Raw genomic sequence first — 23,914 nt, forward strand, 5'->3', positions numbered from 1 at the left:
CTTCATGGAAGAATTAACAACCGAGATTATTTAGGCATTTTGGGCGACCAAGTGCATCCAATGGTTCAAGCTCTGTTCCCGGAGGGGAACACTATCTTTCAGGATGATAATGCACCAATTCATACAGCTAGAATCGTTAAAGCATGGGTCAAGGAACATTCTAATGAAGTTGAGCAACTCATCTGGCCCCCGCAATCCCCAGACCTCAACATTATTGAGCATTTATAGTCGATTTTAGAGATTCAAGTTAGACGTCGATTTCTGCCGCCATCGTCGCTAAAAGAACTGGAGGGTGTTTTAACTGCAAAATGGGCTAAAATTCCTTTGGAAACAATTCACACCTTGTGTGAATCCATACCTCGGAGAATCGAGGCTGTAATCGCAGCGATAGGTGGACCTACAGCATATTAAACTAGCTTTTGTTGATGTTTCCATTATTTTGTCCAACCCCTGTGTTTGTGGTTTGTGTGTGTGTGCGTGTATATATATATATATATATATATATATATATATATATATATATATATACAGTCGTGGCCAAAAGTATTGACACCCCTGCAATTCTGTCAGATAATATTCATTTTCTTCATGAAAATGATTGCAAACACAAATTATTTGGTATTATTATCTTCATTTAATTTGTCTTAAATGAAAAAAGCACAAAAAGAATTGTCCTAAAGCCAAATTGGATATAATTCCACACCAAACATAAAAAAGGGGGTGGACAAAATTATTGGCATCACACTTGCAGCCAGTTGACATGGATCAAAGTTGACTCAACCTCTGTCCTTTGTCCTTGTGCGTACCACATTGAGCATGGAGAAAAGAAAGAAGACCAAAGAACTGTCTGAGGACTTGAGAAACCAAATTGTGAGGAAGCATGAGCAATCTCAAGGCTACAAGTCCATCTCCAAAGACCTGAATGTTCCTGTGCCTACCGTGCGCAGTGTCATCAAGAAGTTTAAAGCCCATGGCACTGTGGCTAACCTCCCTAGATTTGGACGAAAAAGAAAAATTGACAAGAGATTTCAACGCAAGATTGTGCGGATGTTGGATAAAGAACCTCGACTAACATCCAAACAAGTTCAAGCTGCCCTGCAGTCCGAGGGTACAACAGTGTCAACCTGTACTATCCGTCAGCATCTGAATGAAAAGGGACTGTATGGTAGGAGACCCAGGAAGACCCCACTTCTTACCCTGAGACATAAAAAAGCCAGGCTGGAGTTTGCCAAAACTTACCTGAAAAAGCCTAAAATGTTTTGCAAGAATGTTCTCTGGTCAGATGAGACAAAAGTAGAGCTTTTTGGGCAAAGGCATCAACATAGAGTTTACAGGAGAAAAAAAGAGGCATTCACAGAAAAGAACACGGTCCCTACAGTCAAACATGGCGGAGGTTCCCTGATGTTTTGGGGTTGCTTTGCTGCCTCTGGCATTGGACTGCTTGACCGTGTGCATGGCATAATGAAGTCTGAAAACTACCAACAAATTTTGCAGCATAATGTAGGGCCCAGTGTGAGAAAGATGGGTCTCCCTCAGAGGTCATGGGTCTTCCAGCAGGACAATGACCTAAAACACACTTCAAAAAGCACTAGAAAATGGTTTGAGAGAAAGCACTGGAGACTTCTAAGGTGGCCAGCAATGAGTCCAGACCTGAATCCCATAGAACACCTGTGGAGAGATCTAAAAATGGCAGTTTGGAGAAGGCACCCTTCAAATATCAGGGACCTGGAGAAGTTTGCCAAAGAACAATGGTCTAAAATTCCAGCAGAGCATTGTAAGAAACTCATTGATGGTTACTGGAAGCGGTTGGTCGCAGTTATTTTGGCTAAAGGTTGTGCAACCAAGTATTAGGCCGGCCTCACACTAGCGAGTTTTACGGACGTATGAGCGCATTAAATACGTCCGTAAAACACGCATTACACACGGCCCAATTATTCTCTATGCCCCAGCTACTATCTGCCGTATTTTACTGATCCGTATTATATGGATTATTAAACGTTGGTCACACAGGGTTAATAGCTGCCTAACCGGAGTGCGTTACACCGCTCTCCGGTAACGCTGGCATTAACCCTGTGTGAGGGCTGACTGGATGACTGGAGGGGAGCATGGAGCGGGCACTGACTGCGGGGAGCAAAGAGCGGCCATATTGCCGCCGGACTTTGGCTGTCGCTGATAGGTCGTGGCAAAACGCCCACGACCATTGCCACGACCAATCAGCGACTTGGATTCCATGACAGACAGAGGCTGCGACCAATGAATATCCGTGACAGACAGACAGACAGAAGGACAGACGGAAGTGACCCTTAGACAATTATATAGTATATATATATATATATATATATATATATATATATATATATATATACACATACACACATACACACACACACAATCCAACCATGCTCCTAACCCTGGGGAAGGCCCAGACATGTCTACAGCTGATGGTCACAATGGAAGCATACACCATTTCCAGTTGTACAGCATGTACTGTGACAGCTTACCGTACACTTTATTAAACCTAAAGAATGGTTGTTTATACTCTGCCATACGTGCTGAGTTCTCTGTGGTTTTGTAGGTAATGTTTGGGGATGCACTGTGTGGTGGGTGAGGATGGGGCTCGGGATGGTAGATCTGGTTTGCCATATTAACGTAAAAACTCAATTCATACTGTATTATTAAAAAAATATTTAGCTGAAGTATAACTGTCCTCGTTTTAGCCTGCGGCACTTTCTTTGGGATCCTGGATCAGTCAGTCTTGTAGAAACCCTGCCGAGATCTGTGAGTTAGGGCTCATTCACACGTCGGTTTTTCCCTTACGACTATTCGCCGTTATTTTCACAGATAGCACTCACACATGAGGTTTTTTTTAAATTGGAAAATCCTGGAGACCTATTCGGTATTGATCCAAGTGTCAGATCAAAATCGGCAAAGCAAGTCTATGGATCAGTGAAAAAGATCTGACAGCTTTCGGATGCTATCTGTGTGCTGCCTGTTTCCACTGACTGATAGAAGGTGGAGAAACTTTTTTTCCTCGTCAGTGAACAAAAAAACTAACCAAGCTTTGACAAAAATCTCACCGAAATCACTGATGTATATCTGTCTATTTTTCTCATACATAAAATAACCCTGACATCTGAATGAGGCCCAGATCTCCCAATGATCAGCTCCATTTTTGCTGGGTAACGACTTAGTCCAGGCACCTGTGTTCAGGAGAGGGAACCTAGCGATCTTATGTCTTAGGCCAGGTTCACATTGCGTTCTTCGCCTCCGTTAAACAGACTACGTTATAACGCGGTGTAACGTAGTCTGTTAACGCCGCCATTGAAAGCAATGTCGGACGCATCACAATGGGCGTGCGCTAGCCATGTGCCCTCATTGAGTGACGGACCCTGAGTCGCGGGCTGCAGCGTTTCCGGGTCCTTCACCGCTAGCGCAGATAGAGCTAGCAGATGCTCCATCTGCGCTAGCGCGCTGCAAAACCAGCACTTGCATTAACAGCAGCCCGTTAACGTATGTGTTGAACGGGCTACTGTTAATGCAATGTGAACCCAGCCTTACTGTAGACAGGACACGGGGAGAGGCTTCTGCTGCAGACATTTGTCTTACAGTTTCTTTATTTCTTTACATTTCTCAGTTGTAATTGCAATATGAGACAAGATGGGGAGGATGTGCTGGAATTATTATTTTTTTGTACATTTCATGTTTTAAGTGTTCCTTTAACAAAGAGGATTTGAAACATAAAAAAAACAAACAAAAAAACCTGTTGCTCTTAAAGTATGTCATGAAGGAAACCTGTCACTTGATTCTTGCTGCATGACCCACTGGGCTGTGATCAGGGTCTGGGATAGACTGAACTGTTGGTCTTTTTTTCTATTTCCATGTGCTGACACCTTTAATTACATATTCTAGTGATTGTCATGATATTGTGCACTGTACTATGGCTTTTCATACTATGTCACACCGCCAGCTCTGAACCAAGATCAGCGTGAATCTAGTAACTGGTACTCTTAAAGAGAATCTGACAGCAGGTTTTTGCTACTTCTTTGAGAGCAGCATAAAGTATGAAAATAGACCATGAATCCAACAATGTTTCAGTTAGTTTACTGGGTGCCGCTGTTCTGACACAATCAGAGTTTTTAGATTTAGCATGTAGGAGAGCAGAGTAAACTGACCACCCGCCCACACCAGGCTCTCTATGTACATTGTCTATAAGCAGTGAGCTGCTTATTGTATAAGGGGCGGAGTTAGACCAGCAAGCACGTGCCAGCTAGTCAAAGCAATGATAATCACCAGGTGATAAAACCTACTATGTAAGAAAACCACAGCACACGGCCTGATTTATGACACATGGTTGAAATCTGTTTTTTAACCCCTACCGCATGCTGTCCTCAGATTACATTCCAAAAACCTGCTGACACTTGGCCGACAATGACAATTAAACATGATTTTTAGGAGTTTGATGTTTCAGTCATGAGAAATCTAGTGTAGACGTCACATGAAAATCATTCTTGAAGTGGAGGCAAGACAATGCACTTGGACAAAGCTGTCTTAGTGTAAGGATACCCCCAACCCAGGAGAATTGCATATAAATTCTATTCCAGTTTTCCTATCACTTTTAAAAGGGGAACAAGTGTGCACACAGCCACATCACTACTTCCATAAGAAGAAACATGTGGATTGTTCCAAAACTTTCTGTATAAGAAAACAGGGATGACTTAGATGCAGGTCGGACCTACCGTATATCTACAAGAAATGGTCATTTTATTTTTTTACTTTTTCAGTGGAAACACAAAGATTGAAGAAGCCTGTGAAATGTATGCCAGAGCTGCCAACATGTTCAAGATGGCCAAGAACTGGAGTGGTAAGTGACTTATTTCTCAGTGCGATGCTTTAGAGGGATTGTTTACTCCTGCTTTCCAATCACGTAAGGTAAGCTGCTGGGGAACCATAGCCGAAATTTCTGGGCCAGATACAGAAAATCTTTCAGCGTCTTCGATAACTACTTTACCTACAGCCGTCCCTTACCATTCGATAAAGTAGGTTTCTTATGTTTGTTACATATGTTTTGTGTTTAGCATCATATACAAATATTGGGGCATGTTTAGGGCGTCGAGAGTGCGGACATTTTTGAACAATCCCCTGATTGGAAATCTATCAGAAAATGCTTTAGTATTGTTTTATCACATCAGCACAACAATGCCAATAAAGAAAAAAAAAAACATTATTAGGACATAGTCAGAGGATTTTTATGGGAAGTGTGTGGGAGGGATCGAGTTCTCTAGAAAATCCTTCAAGAAAAATAACTTGGAAAACTCGTGTTTATTTCTATGGGAAGTTTACTCTGCTGTTTATATAAAGAGTTTGTTGAAAAATTGTCAATTGGGTAAAAAAAAAAGTGCACATGTCACTTCTTTGAAGTGGAACCTCTCCAAACTAGGCATTGTCTAATCAGAAGGCTGCAAAGAACGTTTCCGGAAAAGAAAACTCTCCCAGAACTCTTCAGATCCACTTTAGGAAAGACTTCATTAAAAAAAAACCGAACTTCAAACTCACCCAAAAAAGAGCATAAACTTTTTGTTTTTCAATGCCTGAAGAAACTCTTTTTAGAACGAAGCCTTAGGCCCCTTTCCGGTTAAGAGGAACATGAGACACCAGACCCAACAATGCAGACGAGCTGAAGGCTGCTATCAAAGCAACCTGGGCTTCCATAACCCCTCAGCAGTGCTACAGGCTGATCTCCTCGATGCCACACCACATTGATGCAGTAATTGATGCAAAAGGAGCCCCGACCAAGTATTAAGTGCATTTACTGAACATACATTTCAGTAGGCCAACATTTCAGATTTTAAAATCATTTTTCAAGCTGGTGTTATAAAGTATTGTAATTTATTGAGATAATGACTTTTGGGTTTTCATTGGCTGTAAGCCATAATCATCAACATTAACAGATATAAACACGTGAAATAGATCACTCTGTTTGTAATGACTCTATATATTATATGAGTTTCACTTTTTGTAATGAAGAACTGAAATAAATTACATTTTTGATGATATTCTACTTTTGTGAGAAACACCTGTGTTTGGTATTGCCTCTTTTAGAATCACCCGATCTATCAATATAAAAAAAGAATTAACCCGATTGCTAAACGGCGTAGCAAGAAAAAAATCCAAGAAAAAATGAACCATTTTAAAACTTTTTCTACCCTTTATGTCACCCATAATCTGTACAATTTAGTTTGAAAATAAAAAGAAATCTTTTTTGGTGGAAAATCAAAAATAAAGAACTAAAATAATGTTGTTGCATAAATATACAGACCTTAAACTAATACGTTGTAGAAGCACCGCGTTCAGTGTTTTTGGGTAGTAATCTAGCATGGCACATCTAGGATTGGCAATCTCTGCCCTCTCTTCTTGGCAGTAGCCCCAAATCTCTCTGACTGTGAGGACATCTCCTGTGTATAGCGCCCTCTTCAGGGCAACCCACAGATTTTCAATAGGACCCCGGTCTGGGCTGTGGCCGGGCCAGTCCAAAAGTTTGATCTTCTGGTGAAACCATTCTGTCCTAACGTGTTGATTTTAGGAAGGGGATTTAATTTTGCTCTTGAAATCCGTGTTAATCTGTTTTCCAGCTGCCGGAAATGCGTTCTGTCAGGCGGCCAAACTACACATGCAGCTTCAGAGTAAGCATGACGCGGCCACGAGCTTTGTCGATGCCGGGAACGCCTACAAGAAAGCTGATCCTCAAGGTAACTGCCGTGAAGTGTTCATTGTGGTATCTTGTTCACCATTATTTGTTACATCACATTTATCCAAGGCTGGAATACGACCCAACGTGACAATCACAAGACATGGAGATATTCCGGCATAGAAGAACAGGGCCGAGGTTCTTCACCGTGGCATAGACCTTATACAAGAGCACCTGGACTGTTCCAGGAAGCATAACCTTGGACCATCTAAGGTGCACGGTCCATCCCCAGGAACCAGTCATTCTAGGGGGCACGGATTTATATTTTCGGAGCTTCCTTGATGCTTGATGAATTGTATTAAGCCCTGGGCCCTTATATCAGGGCCCCTCATCTACCATTGTTGCATATGTACAAGTCCCTGGTTCCAGTGTATTGTGTCCTGGAGAATCCCTACAAGTATGGTGCATTTCAGGGTGATGACATGTGATTGGGAGGGTCTGAGCTGTGCTTCCGGCTGCCGGGGACATTTTTTACTGTAGAAAAAAGACATATCTAGAACCATTAAAGGACCCATGACCGTTGTTCTCTTTGACCATGTGGCAGAAAGTTGTAGTAATTAAGACTCCTGCTACAATGTGTCAAAAATGGAATTAGCAACTCTTTATTGTTGATGATTAAAAAGAGTCTGTTTTTTAAAACTCGCCCCCAGGTCCAGCGCTGAGTCTCTACTACTGGTCTCTCGTCACATCGCCAGCGCTGCAGCCAATCAGTGAGCTCAGCGGCTTTCAGTGACTTGTGCAGCACTGATTGGCTGCAGTGTTGTCAACATGTCGGTGCTGCAGACAGTAACAGACAGTGGAGGCAGGGGCAGAGACTTGGCTTCAACCAGGGATTGTGAGTAAAGGACAGTTTGTTTCTCATAGTGCTCCTGGAGGGAAGTGGATTTCCAAAAGCAAACAATAATGGAAAAAGAAACGGCCTTACCAACACCAAGTCAGATTAGTGACTAGCAGGATGCAGCAGACCCCAATAACAATAGCGGGGGCAGCACAGGTGCAAACTACCGCTCACAAACCTATCAATTCATGGAGAGAATGGCTGCCTAGTAAATAATGCGCACAGATGAGGCTTGCATAGGACGGTAGTCACACAGATACGTGTAGTGCACAGTGTCTAGCTTACAGCCTATCGATGACGCTCATACTGTTAGGTGTGCTGCCCAACACTCTGAGTGCCCACCACAGGACAGACACCCCAATTCACCCAACACTAAAGCGCCTGACTGCATCCTGCAAACAAAATGGAAAAATGTGCAATAAAATTCTTCATAAGATAAATACATCACATGAGGTATTGTTTGATATTTTGGCCAAAATACGCAATCTCATAACCCACGCCAAGGGTCCTCATAATTGCGAGTCCCTTCACTAAAATAAAAAACTGCTCAAAAAAGGACATAAAGTCAAAAAACATCACAGAAAAATAAACCGCCTTACCAGCCTTGTACATTTTTGGATTTTTATGCAGGAGGCAGCCAGACCCTTTAGTGCTGGTTGGGTGAACTGGAGTGTCTGTCCTTGTGGGGGGCACTCACATAGTGCTGGGCAGCCCACCTAACATAATATGGGCATCATTAATAGGCTGTAATAAGGCCTCTTTCACACTTCCGTCTTTCTTTTTCCATCACAATCCGTCACTTTGTGAAAAAAAAAAACGGATCCAGCAAATGTTTCTGCTGGATGCGTTTTTTTCTCATAGACTTGTATCAGCGATGTATTGTGATGGACGGCCTTCCGTTTCATCCGTCGTGCACTGGATCCGTCGTAAAATTGCTCTCTGTCGGATGGAGAAAACGTACAAAGGAATGTTTTTTTGTGCACGTCGGAAAATCGCACAGTGACTTATCCTGCGCTGCCCGTCGTTGGCTATAATAGAAGCCTATGGACGGAGGATCCGTTGCTGACTGTCAAAAACAGGAATCCAGAGACAGATGCCGTCTTTTGAAACTGAGCGTGCGCGGAAGAATTTCTAGTCAGGGAAATTCTCTCTCGCTCTCTATTTTTACTATTAATACTGTTAAAAATAATAAAAAAATTAAAAAAATCATGATATTCTTACCTTCTGGCGTCCCCCGCAGCTTTCCCGATGCTCACGATGCTCCCGTTCCCAGTGATGCCTTGCGAAACGAGACCGCTACGTCATCACAGGTCATTGTTTCGCAAGGCATTATTGGGAACGGGAGCTGCTGGGAGCATCGGGAAGGCTGCGGGGGACGCCGGAAGGTAAGAATATCACGATTTTTTATTTTTTTAATTTTAAACATGGGTTGTGTTGTGTATGCGTTTTTGCAGTAGAAAAACGCGGTGAAGACACATACACAACGTCTGCACATATCCAATTCTAGCAGCAACTGCCTCGACGGGTCTGTCAAAAAAAGGACCCAGTGCACCTGTTTTTTACAGTCTGCACAGGATCCGTCTTTTCAACATTTTGACGGATTGTGACTGATTGTAAGAAACGGAAGTGTGAACGAGGCCTAAGCCGGACACTGTGCATCACCTGTATCTGTGTGACTGGCGTCCTGTTTCCATTGTGAGAGACCTGTCAATCACCTAAAACGGCGCTGGGAAGAGCCGACCAGAATAGTCTAAGCTGCGGGCAGCATGAATCGAGCAACTGGTTCCCTTTAAAGGAGTTGTCCAAATCTATGGTTATCAGTATCCTATTGGTGGGCGTCTGACAACCAGCATCACCACTGATCAGCTGTTGCCAGGTACGGCAGCGGCCAGATCTAATAAGAAGCACACTAGCACTCTCATACTGTTTTAGGGCCATTCACTGAATATGAGCTGACCTGCAGGACCCGGCAGCGGCCAGTGAATGGCGTGATGGCGCTGTGGTGTGCCGCTCCTTACACTTTACATCCGGCCGCTGCCGCAGCTGATAGCCGTTGACTGTTGGATGTCGGACCCCCATTTATCTGATATTAATGACATATATTCATCATTATCTAAGAGATCACCACAGTTTGTAGTCTTTTGCTTCTACCTGGTGTATTATTTTACATTCTATATAACAGGTCTGTTTGATTCCGGTCATTTCCACTTTAATTCTATAATTACTTTCAGTAACTGCATTATTTTGGTCACTTTGCTTTTCATTGTCTTTCCCAATTGCTAACATCAGAGGCCATCAACTGCTTAAATGCAGCCATCGATATTTACACAGATATGGTAAGGACTAATTCTCAGATCTCCCTCATATAGATGTGGTTGGATGTGTGTAGTGTAGCTGCACTGGATGATGAGTGTACGCCCCGTAACGATCTGCTACATGGACATTACAGTGCAGCGGCCGGTGTGTAACCTGGGGGTCCAGCACAGTGCAGCCGACATGCGCTGAGCCGAGGGGCTTACCAATACAGGGGTATCTCCTGTAGATCACATCTGATTGGCATCGTCTGTGCTTTCCTTAGAGCATTGGTTCTTTGTGTCTGCAGTTTGTGGTTTTCATGGTATTACAATTCAGAGTGAATCTAGAGACAGTAACACATTTCATACATTATAAATGTGCTAAATCGCGTAGGACGTGGCTGCTTACTGCTCAGCAACGCACCATATGCCAAAGGGGTTTTCTTTTAATAGCTGCTGGAAATTACAGTATTGTAACCTTTATTTTTTGCTGGAGTTAAATGAACCTAGGGACAAATATGTCATGGGTTTAAAGGTCCTCATATACATTTAGACCAATGTCAACTGAATCCATAGATTTTGAGGGGTTCGGCCAATGGTCTAATGGGGACTCTGGCTGACGAATAATTGCCATCATTCCCCATCGAGCACATGCGATTTCGATGGTCGGTTTGATGGTCGGTAGAGATGTTAAGCGTGTGTGATTTTGATGGTCAGTTTGATGGTCTTCAGAGATGTTGAGCATGTGCAATTTCGATGGTCGGTTTGATGGTCGGCAGAGATGTTGAGCGTGTGTGATTTTGATGGTCGGCAGAGATGTTGAGCATATGCGATTTTGATGGTCAGTTTGATGGTCGGCAGAGATGTTGAGCGTGTGTGATTTTGATGGTCGGCAGAGATGTTGAGCGTGTGTGATTTTGATGGTCGGCAGAGATGTTGAGCGTGTGTGATTTTGATGGTCGGCAGAGATGTTGAGCATGTGCGATTTTCGATGGTCGGTAGAGATGTTGAGCGGGTGTGATTTTGATGGTCGGCAGAGATGTTGAGCGTGTGCGATTTCGATGGTCGGTTTGATGGTCGGCAGAGATGTTGAGCGTGTGTGATTTCGAGCTGCCAATCACATTTTTCTCCTGGAGATAAGTTGCCAGCCGACCAGCCAGTCTGCGGCTTTCTCATAGAGGACACAGGAGTGCTCCTGTGTATGTGAGAGATGGCAGCTTTGGCTGTCAGTCGGCTGTAGATTGTGTAATAGATTACAGTAAGTGGTTGATTGCAGTCAACAGGTAGACCTTGATGGGGGCTCTTATATCCAGTGAGCGGTCAGTAATGGGCTTCAGAGTCTTTCTGGCAGCCAATATACACTATGTAGTCTCCACTATCCTGCATTAAATTGTTTTATGTTTTCGTGTTGTTTAAAGTCACCATTGTGCTTTGTGCATGGTACTACATCATACCGCTAGGGATTAGACTTTTTTTCTTTATATACATTTGTATTATGCCGTTTGAACCTGTACCGTGTCACTGTTGCCTTATGAAGCCTATATCAATGAATATCTGCTCTTCTCATCTACAGGGAAGGTTTACGATTGCTGCTAAACATCACATTACAATTGCAGAAATTTATGAGACTGAACTTGTAGATATTGAAAAGGTAAGAACATACATAAAAGTTGAGACGTCCTCAGAAGAGACAGGGCCGGCTCCAGGTTTTCGTGGGCCTTTGGCGAAAGAGTCTCTGTGGCCCCTTTAATACATACCACAATTTACAGTATGATGCACAGATAAGAAATATAGACATAGTATAATGCAAAGATTTCACTTATTTCTTACATTACATCAGTGATATCTATTGTAAATTCTACAATAGCTCAGAAACCGGACAGTATAGTCCACCATACAGTATAATGGGCACCACATAGCACTTCATACAGAATAATGAGCCCCACATAGCACTTCATACAGAATAATGAGCCCCACATAGTGCTCCATACAGAATAATGAGCCCCACATAGTACTCCATACAGAATAATGAGCCCCATATATTGATCCATACAGAATAATAAGCCACATATATTGCTTCATATAGAATAATTGACCACATATAATGCTCCATACAGTATTTTATGGACCCCATAAATTGCTCCAGTATATGATGGGACCCATACAATGCTCCAGTATATGATGGGACCCATATAATGCTCCATATTTAATGGGCCCCGTACAATGCTCCATATACAGTATAATGGGCCCATATAATGCTGCATATATGATGGGCCCCATATAATGCATATATGATGGGCCCCATACAATGCTGCATATATGATGGCCCCATACAATGCTCCTTATATGACAGGCCCCATACAATGCTCCATATATGATGGGCCCCATACGATGCTCCATATATGTTGGGCCCCATACAATGCTCCATATATGATTGGCCCCATTCAATGCTTCATATATGATGGGCCCCATATAATGCTTCATATGTGATGGGCCCCATGCAATGCTCCATATATGATGGGCCTCATACAATGCTCCATATATGATGGGCCCCATACAATGCTCCATGTATGATGGGCCCCATAAATTGCTCCATATATGATGGGCCCCATACAATGCTCCATATATGATGGGCCTTATACAATGCTCCATATATGATGGGCCTTATACAATGCTCCATATATGATGGGCCCAATACGATGCTCCATATACAGTGTAATGGGCCCCATACAATGCTGCATATATTATGGGCCCCATACAGTGCTCCATATACAGTGTAATGGGCCCCATACAATTCTCCATATGTGATGGGCCCCATAAAATGCTCCATATGTAATGGGCCCCATACAATGCTCCATATGTGATGGGCCCCATACAATGCTCCATATGTGATGGGCCCCATACAATGCTCCATATGTGATGGGCCCCATACAATGCTCCATATGTAATGGGCCCCATACAATGCTGCATATATGATGGGCCCCCTACGATGCTCCATATACAGTGTAATGGGGCCCATACAATGCTGCATATATGATGGGCCCCATACAAAGCTCCATATATAGTGTAATGGGCCCCCTACAATGCTCCACATATGATGGGCCCCATACAATGCTCCATATGTGATGGGCCCCATACAATGCTCCATATGTAATGGGCCCCATACAATGCTGCATATATGATGGGCCCCCTACGATGCTCCATATGAAGTGCAATGGGCCCCATACAATGCTGCATATATGATGGGCCCCATACAATGCTCCATATACAGTGTAATGGGCCCCCTACAATGCTCCATATATGATGGGCTCCCTACAATGCTCCATATGTGATGGGCCCCATACAATGCTCCATATGTGATGGGCCCCATACAATGCTCCATATGTAATGGACCCCATACAATGCTCCATATGTGATGGGCCCCATACAATGCTCCATATGTGATGGGCCCCATACAATGCTCCATATGTGATGGGCCCCATACAATGCTCCATATGTAATGGGCCCCATACAATGCTGCATATATGATGGGCCCCCTACGATGCTCCATATACAGTGTAATGGGGCCCATACAATGCTGCATATATGATGGGCCCCATACAATGTTCCATATATAGTGTAATGGGCCCCCTACAATGCTCCACATATGATGGGCCCCATACAATGCTCCATATGTGATGGGCCCCATACAATGCTCCATATGTAATGGGCCCCATACAATGCTGCATATATGATGGGCCCCCTACGATGCTCCATATGAAGTGCAATGGGCCCCATACAATGCTGCATATATGATGGGCCCCATACAATGCTCCATATACAGTGTAATGGGCCCCCTACAATGCTCCATATATGATGGGCCCCCTACAATGCTCCATATGTGATGGGCCCCATACAATGCTCCATATGTGATGGGCCCCATACAATGCTCCATATATGATGGGCCCCCTACAATGCTCCATATGTGATGGGCCCCATACAATGCTCCATATGTGATGGGCCCCATACAATGCTCCATATGTGATGGGCCCCATACAATGCTCCATATGTGATGGGCCCCATACAATGCTCCATATGTGATGGGCCCCATACAATGCTCCATATGTGATGGGCCCCATACAATGCTGCATATATTATGGGACCCCCATACAATGATCCATATTGTGCCCCATTCAATGCTTCAAACATTAAAAAAAATAACTCACCTCACTGGCTGCTGCTCTGCTCCAGACTCCTTAGCGTTGCCGTCTTCCGGTTCTGCACTGTGACTGTTCAGAGCACAGGGCTCACACTAGTCACGTCATCGCGCCCTCTGCCCTGAATTGTCACAGAGTCAGGAGACGTGGAAGACGCTGCAGCGGAGGAACAGGGAAAGGTAAGTATTGCAAGTACCGGGGCCCTGAGCAACGGGGAATGTGCCCACTAACAGGCACTGGCATCGGGCCTCCATAGTGCACAGGTGTCCCTGACGGTGAGTGGGCCCCCCCGTCTACTCAGGGCCCCGGTACTTGCCTGGTTGCTGACACTGGCCCTGAGTAGTACACTTAGGCTGTACTTGCACAAAGATGGAGACGTCAGAGAGTTTGCAAACTGTACGTACACAAAGGTGGAGACGTCATCAGTAGAGAGCACCTAAACTGTATGCACACAAAGGTGGAGATGTCATCGGTAGTGATGAGCGAGTGTACTCGTTGCTCGGGTGGTCTCCGAGTATTTATGACTGCTCGGAGATTTAGTTTTCATCTCGGCAGCTGAATGATTTACAGCTACTAGCCAGCCTGAGTACATGTGGGGATTCCCTAGCAACCAGTTAACCCCCACATGTAACGAGACCACCAGGATAAATAATGTAAGGGTATAATTGTTTACACAACCACAAAAAAGCAAAAACCCTCAAACAATTTTTTAATAGATATACATTAAAAATTACTGATAATGATAACGAACAAAAGAACAAATATCAATTACCAACACCCGAGCTGGGTAAAGTTGGGGACAGCAGGGCCAAAAATACCAGATGAGGGTAAAAAAATTCCTAAAATTACCCTACAGGGGTCCTAATAGACTAACCCTTCCTGCCAGTGGAGGTTGGCACCCTAATATTCGATGTGGCGCCCCCACTCCTCGTCGACTGTCCCTCCTGGCCCTAAGTGTCCCTACCAACTACCCACGCCCAAACCCAAACACATACACACAAAACTCTGTTATAGCTAGACTGACCTACAATAGACGTACATAACCATTTATAGGCATATATATGAGATGTAATACATAATGAACCTATCCTAATAAATAGCTATTTTTGAACATATATTGATTTGAGCTACAAACACTTTTGGTCCTAAGGTCAGTGAAGTTCCAATGAATTCTCATAAATGAGTCCAGCTTGAAACAATAGAGACTAACTGCATTATAAGGCATTGGTGCCTTAGGGTACTTTCACACTAGCGTTTTTTGTAAATCCGTCACAATGCGTCGTTTTGCAGAAAAAACGCATCCTGCAAAAGTGCTTGCAGGATGCGTTTTTTCCCCATAGACTTCTATTGGCGACGCATTTGCGACGGATTTGCACACTTCGCATCCGTCGCAAGACGGATGCGTCGTGCTTTGGCGGACCGTCGGGAAAAAAAAACCCTACATGTAACGTTTTTTTCTCCCGACGGACCGCTTTTTCCGACCGCGCATGCGCGGCCGGAACTCCGCCCCCACCTCCCCGCACCTTACAATGGGGCAGTGGATGCGCCGGAAAAATGCATCCGCTGCACCCATTGTGCAAAGCGTTAAACGCTAGCGTCGGAATCTCTCCCCGACGCATTGCGACGGGGAGATTCCGACGCTAGTGTGAAAGAAGCCTTAGAAACTCAGGGCATTGCTATGACATAAGTAATCTGCTGGTGCTGCACACTGATGTTGATTCATTGAATATGTGAACCTGTGTAGTGCTAAATTACTCCACATGTAGTGGGATTCTAATACCATTCCCTTTAAGTCATGGTCATTTATATTAATGCAGTTAGTCTCTATTGTTTCAAGCTTGACTCATTTATGAGAATTCATTGGAACTTCACTGACCTTAGGACCAAAAGTGTTTGTAGCTCAAATCAATATTTGTTCAAAAATAGCCAAGTCCATATTCACTGGTGCAACACTGCCCTCTAGTGGTAGAAAAAAATAACGCTGATTATGTTGATACTGCAACTTTAGGCTACGTTCACATTTGCGTTGTTGGGCGCAGCGTCGTCGACGCATGTGTCATGCGCCCCTATCTTTAACATGGGGGGCGCATGGACATGCGCCGGTATGCGTTGTACTCCGTTTTACGACGCATGCGTCATATAGACGCACAAGACAGGGCGCAGAGGATGCTACTTGTAGCGTTTTCCCTGCACCGAAATTCCTGATCTGTAGGATCTTATGACAACGCATGCGTCGCAAAACGCTGTGTTGTATACATGCGTTGTTGGTTGCGTCGCGTCGCTGACGCTGCGCCCAACAACGCAAATGTGAACGTAGCCTAACATGTAGGACTAATAATACATATGCCTAGTGTAAGGTCATGGTGCATGACATACAGTGGCTTGCAAAAGTATTCACCCTCTCTCCCCCTTCCTTTGGCAATTTTTGTGTTTTGCTACCTCACAACCTGGAATTTCACAGTTTTTTTTTTGTGGAGAGTTTGTATCAGTGCATGTAAAGAACACGCCTATGACTGTGAGCATTTGGGTATTCTTTTTGTGAAGCAAACAACAATTAGGACAAAATAACTGAAAACTTCAGTGTGCATAACTATTCACCCACTATAAAGTCAGTACTTTGTAGAGCCTCCTTTTGCAGCAATTACAGTTGCAAGTTTCTTTGGATACGTTTCTCTGAGCTTTCCACATCTTGAGATGATACTTCGATTTTTGCCCATTCCTCAAGGCAAAACTGCTCCAGCTCTTTCAGGTTACATGATTTACTAAAGGTACCGTCACACTCAGCGACGCTGCAGCGATATAGACAACGAGCCGATCGCTGGAGCGTCGCTGTTTAGGTCGCTGTAGAGACGTCAAACACAATAACTTCAGAACGATGCAGGAGCGATCCAGTGACGTAACGGCGACTCACTTATCGTTCTCGCTGGTTGTTAGCTCCATGTCAAACAGCCGGAGTGTACCGATCCAACACACATCTAGGGGCCCCATGATCGTTGCTGGCGTTGTTGCTTTTGATGTCAAACATGACGATACGCGCCGACCTGACGACGAAATAAAGTTCTGGACTTCTAGCTCCGACCAACGATTGCACAGCGGGATCCAGATCGCTGCTGCGTGTCAAACACAACGAGATCGCTATCCAGGACGCTGCAACGTCACAGATTGTTGTCGTTCTCTTTGCAAAGTTGCTGAGTGTGACGGTACCTTAAGGTGAACAGTAATTATCAAGTCTGACCACAGATTCTCAATTGGATTAAGGTCTGGGCTTTGACTAGGCCACTCCAAAAATACAGTGCCTTGCGAAAGTATTCGGCCCCCTGGAACTTTTCAACCTTTTCCCACATATCATGCTTCAAACATATAGATACCAAATGTAAATTTTTGGCGAAGAAACAACAACAAGTGGAACACAAATGTGAAGTTGGACAAAATATATTGGTTATTTTAAATTTTTGTGGAAAATCAAAAACTGAAACGTGGGATGTGCAATATTATTCGGCCCCTTTACTTTCAGTGCAGCAAACTCACTCCAGAAGTTCATTGTGGATCTCTGAATGATCCAATGTTGTCCTAAATGCCTAATGATGATAAATATAATCCACCTGTGTGTAATCAAGTCTCCGTATAAATGCACCTGCTCTGTGATAGTCTCAGGGTTCTGTTTGAAGCACAACAGGCAGGTCCGTGATACTGTTGTAGAGAAGTTTAAAGCTTTGGATACAAAATGATTTCCAAAACTTTAAACATCCCAAGGAGCACTGTGCAAGTGATCATATTGAAATGGAAGGAGTATCATATCACTGCAAATCTACCAAGACCCGGCCGTCCCTCTAAACTTTCATCTCAAACAAGGAGAAGACTGATCAGAGATGCAGCCAAGAGGCCCATGATCACTCTGGATGAACTGCAGAGATCTACAGCTGAGGTGGGACAGTCTGTCCATAGGACAACAATCAGTTGTACACTGCACAAACCTGGCCTTTATGGAAGAGTGGCAAGAAGAAAGCTATTTCTCAAAGATATCCATAAAAAGTGTTGTTTAAAGTTTGCTACAAGCCACCTGGGAGACACACCAAACATGTGGAAGATGGGGCTCTGGTCAGATGAAACCAAAATCGAACTTTTTGGCAACAATGCCAAACGATATGTTTGGCGTAAAGGCAACACAACTCACCACCCTGAACACACCATCCCCACTGTCAAACATAGTGGTGGCAGCATCATGGTTTGGGCCTGCTTTTCTTCAGCAGGGATAGGGAAGATGGTTAAAATTGATGGGAAGATGGATGGAGCCAAATACAGGACCATTCTTGAAGAAAGCCTGTTGGAGTCTGCAAAAGACCTGAGACTGGGACGGAGATTTGTCTTCCAACAAGACAATGATCCCAAACATAAAGCAAAATCTACAATGGAATGGTTCACAAAAAAACGTATCCAGGTGTTAGAATGGTCAAGTCAAAGTCCAGACCTCAATCCAATCAAGAATCTGTGGAAAGAGCTGAAAACTGCTGTTCACAAACGATCTCCATCAAACCTCACTGAGCTAGAGCTGTTTGCCAAGGAAGAATAGGCAAGAATTTCAATCTATCGATGTCCAAAACTGATAGAGACATACCCCAAGCGACTTGCAGCTGTAATCACAGCAAAAGGTGGCGCAACAAAGTATTAAGCTAAAGGGGCCGAATAATATTGCACGCGCCACTTTTCAGTTTTTGAATTTCCACAAAAATTTAAAAAAACTAATAAATTTCGTTCAACTTCACAATTGTGTTCCACTTGTTGTTGATTCTTCACCAAAAATTTACATTTGGTATCTTTGTTTGAAGCATGATATGTGGGAAAAGGTTGAAAAGTTCCAGGGAGTCGAATACTTCCGCAAGGCACTGTATATACATTTTTCCCCATAAACCACTGGAGTGTTGCTTCAGCAGTTTGCTTTGGGTTATTGTCTTGTTAGAAGGTGAACCTCCGTCCCAGTAAATCACTGACCTTAGGGGATAAACACGGCACTTCTGGTGAGTAGTGCATAAGTAGGATCCAATCCCATCAAGATATACAAAAACTTGACACTTGGGTGTGATAAATAATATTGACATTTTATTGGTAGTATTATCCAGATATGGCCCACTGTTCCATAAAGGCCACCTCTATGGAGTGTACGGCTTATTGTGGTCGTATGGACAGATGCTCCAGTGTCTGGTTGGGAACTCTGCAGCCTCCTTCAGAGTTACCGTACCTTTGGTCCCTGCTTCCTCTCTGATTAATGCCCTCCTTGCCTGGGCTGAGAGTCTTGGTGGGCATCACACACAAATCGGATTACAAAAATATTTAAGCTCAGATTGTAATGTAACAAAATAGGTAAAAAGCCAAGGGGGTGAATACTTTCACAAGCCGCTGTAGAGGGCACCCTTAGGCCTTGCTCCAGTCACCGTCATTGCCCTAAGGTCCCATCAGCAATCGGTATTTTGCAGAGATTAGCGGATCACTGATATGGCTCCTTCTACATAGAGCGTCTTGGTCTGGTCTGATTAGTGACAGCTTCCTGTTTAATGTAAATTAAATCGCTAAAATATAGAAATGAGTCCGTAATTGCGGCGTGATTCTTACAATGTTTTTTGTAATCTTTTTATCTAGGCTGTTGCACACTATGAGCAGTCTGCAGATTACTACAAGGGGGAAGAGTCCAACAGGTAAATGTGGTGGTGGGATTTGCTGTTCTTCTTGGTTCTACTAGATGTGTACGAGCTGTTTTGTGTTGTGGCTTCTGAATGTACTAGCTCCATAGCCGGCTGGTGACTAAAGCTTGCCATGCATTTTATGTGGCTGTACCCAATGCCAAGAGATGTTTCCTAATACCCCAACCTATGCACCATTTGTATCCATTTTTCCCCAAAAATGTTTTGCCGATAAATACAGTCATGGCCAAAAGTTTTGAGAATGACACCAAAATTATATTTTCACATGATCTGCTGCCCTCTGGTTTTTATTAGTGTTTGTCTGATGTTTATATCACATACAGAAATATAATTGCAATCATATTATGAGTACCAATAGGTTATATTGACAGTTAGAATGAGTTAATGCAGCAAGTCAATATTTGCAGTGTTGACCCTTCTTCTTCAAGACCTCTGCAATTCTCCCTGGCATGCCATCAATCAACTTCTGGACCAAATCCTGACTGATAGCAGTCCATTCTTGCATAATCAATGCTTGTATTTTGCCAGAATTTGTTGGTTTTTTGTTTGTCCACCCGTCTCTTGATGATTGACCACAAGTTCTCAATGGGATTAAGATCTGGGGAGTTTCCAGGCCATGGACCCAAAATCTCTATGTTTTGTTCCATGAGCCATTTAGTTATCACCTTTGCTTTATGGCAAGGTGCTCCATCATGCTGGAAAAGGCATTGTTGGGTGCCAGACTGCTCTTGGACGGTTGGGAGAAGTTGCTCTTGGAGGACATTCTGGTACCATTCTTTATTCATGGCTGTGTTTTTAGCCAAGACTGTGAGTGAGCCGATTTCCTTGGCTGAGAAGCAACCCCACACATGAATGGAAACAACAGAAAAAAGGAAAATATGCACACAGTGGGATCAACCTGATAAGTTTGTTTATTTTATTATAACAATCCACCATATACAAAAGCAAGAAAGGGAAGGACAAACATGTAAAACCATTTAAAAACAAATCGGACCTACCCGCATCCCCCCAAATACAATAACACGGGTCCAAATGATAATATATAACAATATACAGATAATACAGATAATACAAGGAGCCCCTGAACAGATGAGCAAGTTTAATGCAATAATAAACATGAATTTTCAATACACCATGCTGCTAATCCGACAGAGCCCTCATAGAACAAGACACATTATCAAAGGTTGGATCCCAAAGATAAATAACGGATACTCCCCCAGTATCACACCAGGCCTATAACAAGACAGGTTGCTGTCCAGCAACAAGGGTAATGGATTATGCTGGCAAAATAACCAAGTAGCTAAAACAGCTATACAGCAACCTACCCTAAAGCTAACACCCAGTATAATACTTTACCAGGATGACACACCAGGCTTCCAGTCACCAAGGAGTTAATACCCCATTAATGTTCGTAGATAAGTGTGCCCTCAGAGCACAGAGCAGATATAAAGGCAACAGGCATCCAAAAGTGCATGCTCCTAAATGAAGCTAGGGTGCAGCATCGATACGCGTGGGGCCTCCATCCCCCCTCTTGGATCCCCCCGGCCCTGGCCTCGTTCTTTGCTCACCCTAGCTTCATTTACTACTGGGGGAGTATCCGTTATTTATCTTTGGGATCCAACCTTTGATAATGTGTCTTGTTCTATGAGGGCTCTGTCGGATTAGCAGCATGGTGTATTGAAAATTCATGTTTATTATTGCATTAAACTTGCTCATCTGTTCAGGGGCTCCTTGTATTACCTGTATTATCTGTATATTGTTATATATTATCATTTGGACCCGTGTTATTGTATTTGGGGGGATGCGGGTAGGTCCGATTTGTTTTTAAATGGTTTTACATGTTTGTCCTTCCCTTTCTTGCTTTTGTATATGGTGGATTGTTATAATAAAATAAACAAATTTATCAGGTTGATCCCACTGTGTGCATATTTTCCTTTTTTCTGTTGTTTCTTGAGATTCTATATATGCATGTGGTTGATCCCTCTTAGTATTGATTAAGTGTGGTGCCCGCCTCTCTGTGTTTTTGCCCACACATGAATGGTTTCAGGATGCTTTACAGTTGGCATGAGACAAGACTGGTGGTAGCGCTCACCTCTTCTTCTCCGAATAAGCTGTTTTCCAGATGTCCCAAACAATCGAAAAGGGGATTCATCAGAGAAAATGACTTTGCCCCTGTCCTCAGCAGTCCACTCCCTGTACCTTTTGCAGAATATCAGTCGGTCCCTGATGTTTTTTCTGGAGAGAAGTGGCTTCTTTGCTGCCCTCCTTGAAACCAGGCCTTGCTCAAAGAGTCTCCGCCTCACAGTGCGTGCAGAAGCACTCACACCAGCCTGCTGCCATTCCTGAGCAAGCTCGGCACTGCTGGTAGTCCGATCCCATAGCTGAAACAGTTTTAAGATACGGTCCTGGCGCTTGCTGGTCTTTCTTGGGCGCCCTGGAGCCTTTTTGACAACAATGGAAGCTCTCTCCTTGAAGTTCTTGATGATGCGATAGATTGTTGACTGAGGTGCAATCTTTGTAGCTGCGATACTCTTCCCTGTTAGACCATTTTTGTGCAGTGCAATGATGGCTGCATGTGTTTCTTTAGCGATAACCATGGTTAACTGAAGAGAAACAATGATACCAAGCACCAGCCTCCTTTTAAAGTGTCCAGTGATGTCATTCTTACTTAATCATGACTGATTGATCGCCAGCCCTGTCCTCATCAACACCCACACCTGTGTTAATGGATCAATCACTAAAACGATGTTAGCTGCTCCTTTTAAGGCAGGACTGCAATGATGTTAAAATGTGTTTTGGGGGTTAAAGTTCATTTTCTGGGCAAATATTGACTTTGCAAGTACAGTAATTGCTGTTAAGCTGATCACTCTGACATTCAGGAGTATATGCAAATTGCCATTAGAAAAAAATGAAGCAGTAGACTTTGGAAAAATTAATATTTGTCTCATTCTCAAAATTTTTGTCCATGACTGTATATGTAGACACCCGAAGCTTGGTTCCACGACACATCTAGTGAAGAAGCCAAACTTCTGCTGGTTTAACCATTGATTGATGTTTTGTAATATACCCTACGATAGAATCATTTTATTGTTATAGCCTTCAATTCATTATTTAATTTTTTTTTTGTATGTGGTTGGACTCCAATAATGTATACTCCATGGTGACCTAAGGTGAACATTAGAGTTAAATACATTGCATTACTTTACAGTCACTATCATAAGGCTAAGATCAGCATCAGAGCTGTATTCACAATTCTGTAGCTTCAGGGCTTTCATTATTGCCTGCACTAAGCTCTCTCTGAGCAAAAAGTCTTGTAATGCCTTATATCCTTTCTTGAATATTGAACATTATATATATTCTAGTTCCCCTACCTCCTCCCTTGCTCGGGTCCATGATTACGCAGCTCGTTTTGTGATCATAACACCTTCAAATTTCAGCTAACAGACATTGTTTGTGTGTAGAAGTTCCATTACAATTTCAATGTATTATTTTTCATACATTATATGAAGTCTTCTGGTCCATCTTTTCCAAAATATTTTTCTGATAGCTCTTTGGGATGAGTTGCAATCTGACCTTTTTTATGTGAGAAACACTGACACTTACTAGAAGCGTGTGCTTCTTAATGAATCCGACGCCATGTACTCTGTCAAGACTGGCGTACTACGAGCTTGTGCTATGCCTGTTGTGGAGAGACGAGGGTCAGTGGGTGTTCTCATCCGCTGCCACGGCTGTCTTTAGAAAGACTGCATGGACCAGGGCTCATCCCACTGAACGCCCGCACTCCTTCCCTGTGGGCACAATACTACTCGGACAACACAGGGTGAGGGTGTGAAAAAGTCGCTGTGAGAGTCTTCGGACAGCGGCTTATCTCTCCCATAAAAAAGGGATTGGCCATTGGAAATCCAACGTGTCAGATCCTTAAGATAAAGTTGGGGAGAATCTGGATGAGCCCGTACACATTAGGGCAGTTCCACACGTCCATGTCACGTGGGGCCGCTCATTTACAGTAATGAATATGCGGCTCCACCCCTATGGGAGGTGGAGCCGCATATTCATGACTGTAATCGGCGGCCCCACGTGACCGCTCATACAGGAGAAGGTGCGGCCAGGACAGGAAGCAGCGACAGCCAACGAGGGAGGCGGGT

The 23,914-nt window shown here is 43.6% G+C and overlaps 1 protein-coding gene across 1 annotated transcript in view; it reads left to right on the top strand.

Moving 5' to 3' along the window:
* Nucleotides 1-23,914, top strand: part of LOC138681380 (beta-soluble NSF attachment protein) — a 41,291-nt gene that overhangs the window by 5,954 nt on the left and 11,423 nt on the right. Inside the window, exons 2-6 of the mRNA XM_069768840.1 lie at nt 4,782-4,861; nt 6,630-6,746; nt 9,873-9,919; nt 11,451-11,528; nt 19,708-19,763. Coding sequence (XP_069624941.1) covers nt 4,782-4,861; nt 6,630-6,746; nt 9,873-9,919; nt 11,451-11,528; nt 19,708-19,763 — 378 coding nt within the window. The remainder of the gene's footprint in view (nt 1-4,781; nt 4,862-6,629; nt 6,747-9,872; nt 9,920-11,450; nt 11,529-19,707; nt 19,764-23,914) is intronic.

The sequence above is a fragment of the Ranitomeya imitator genome, chromosome 5 (assembly GCF_032444005.1).
Source record: "Ranitomeya imitator isolate aRanImi1 chromosome 5, aRanImi1.pri, whole genome shotgun sequence".
Classification (NCBI taxonomy): Eukaryota; Metazoa; Chordata; class Amphibia; order Anura; family Dendrobatidae; genus Ranitomeya; species Ranitomeya imitator.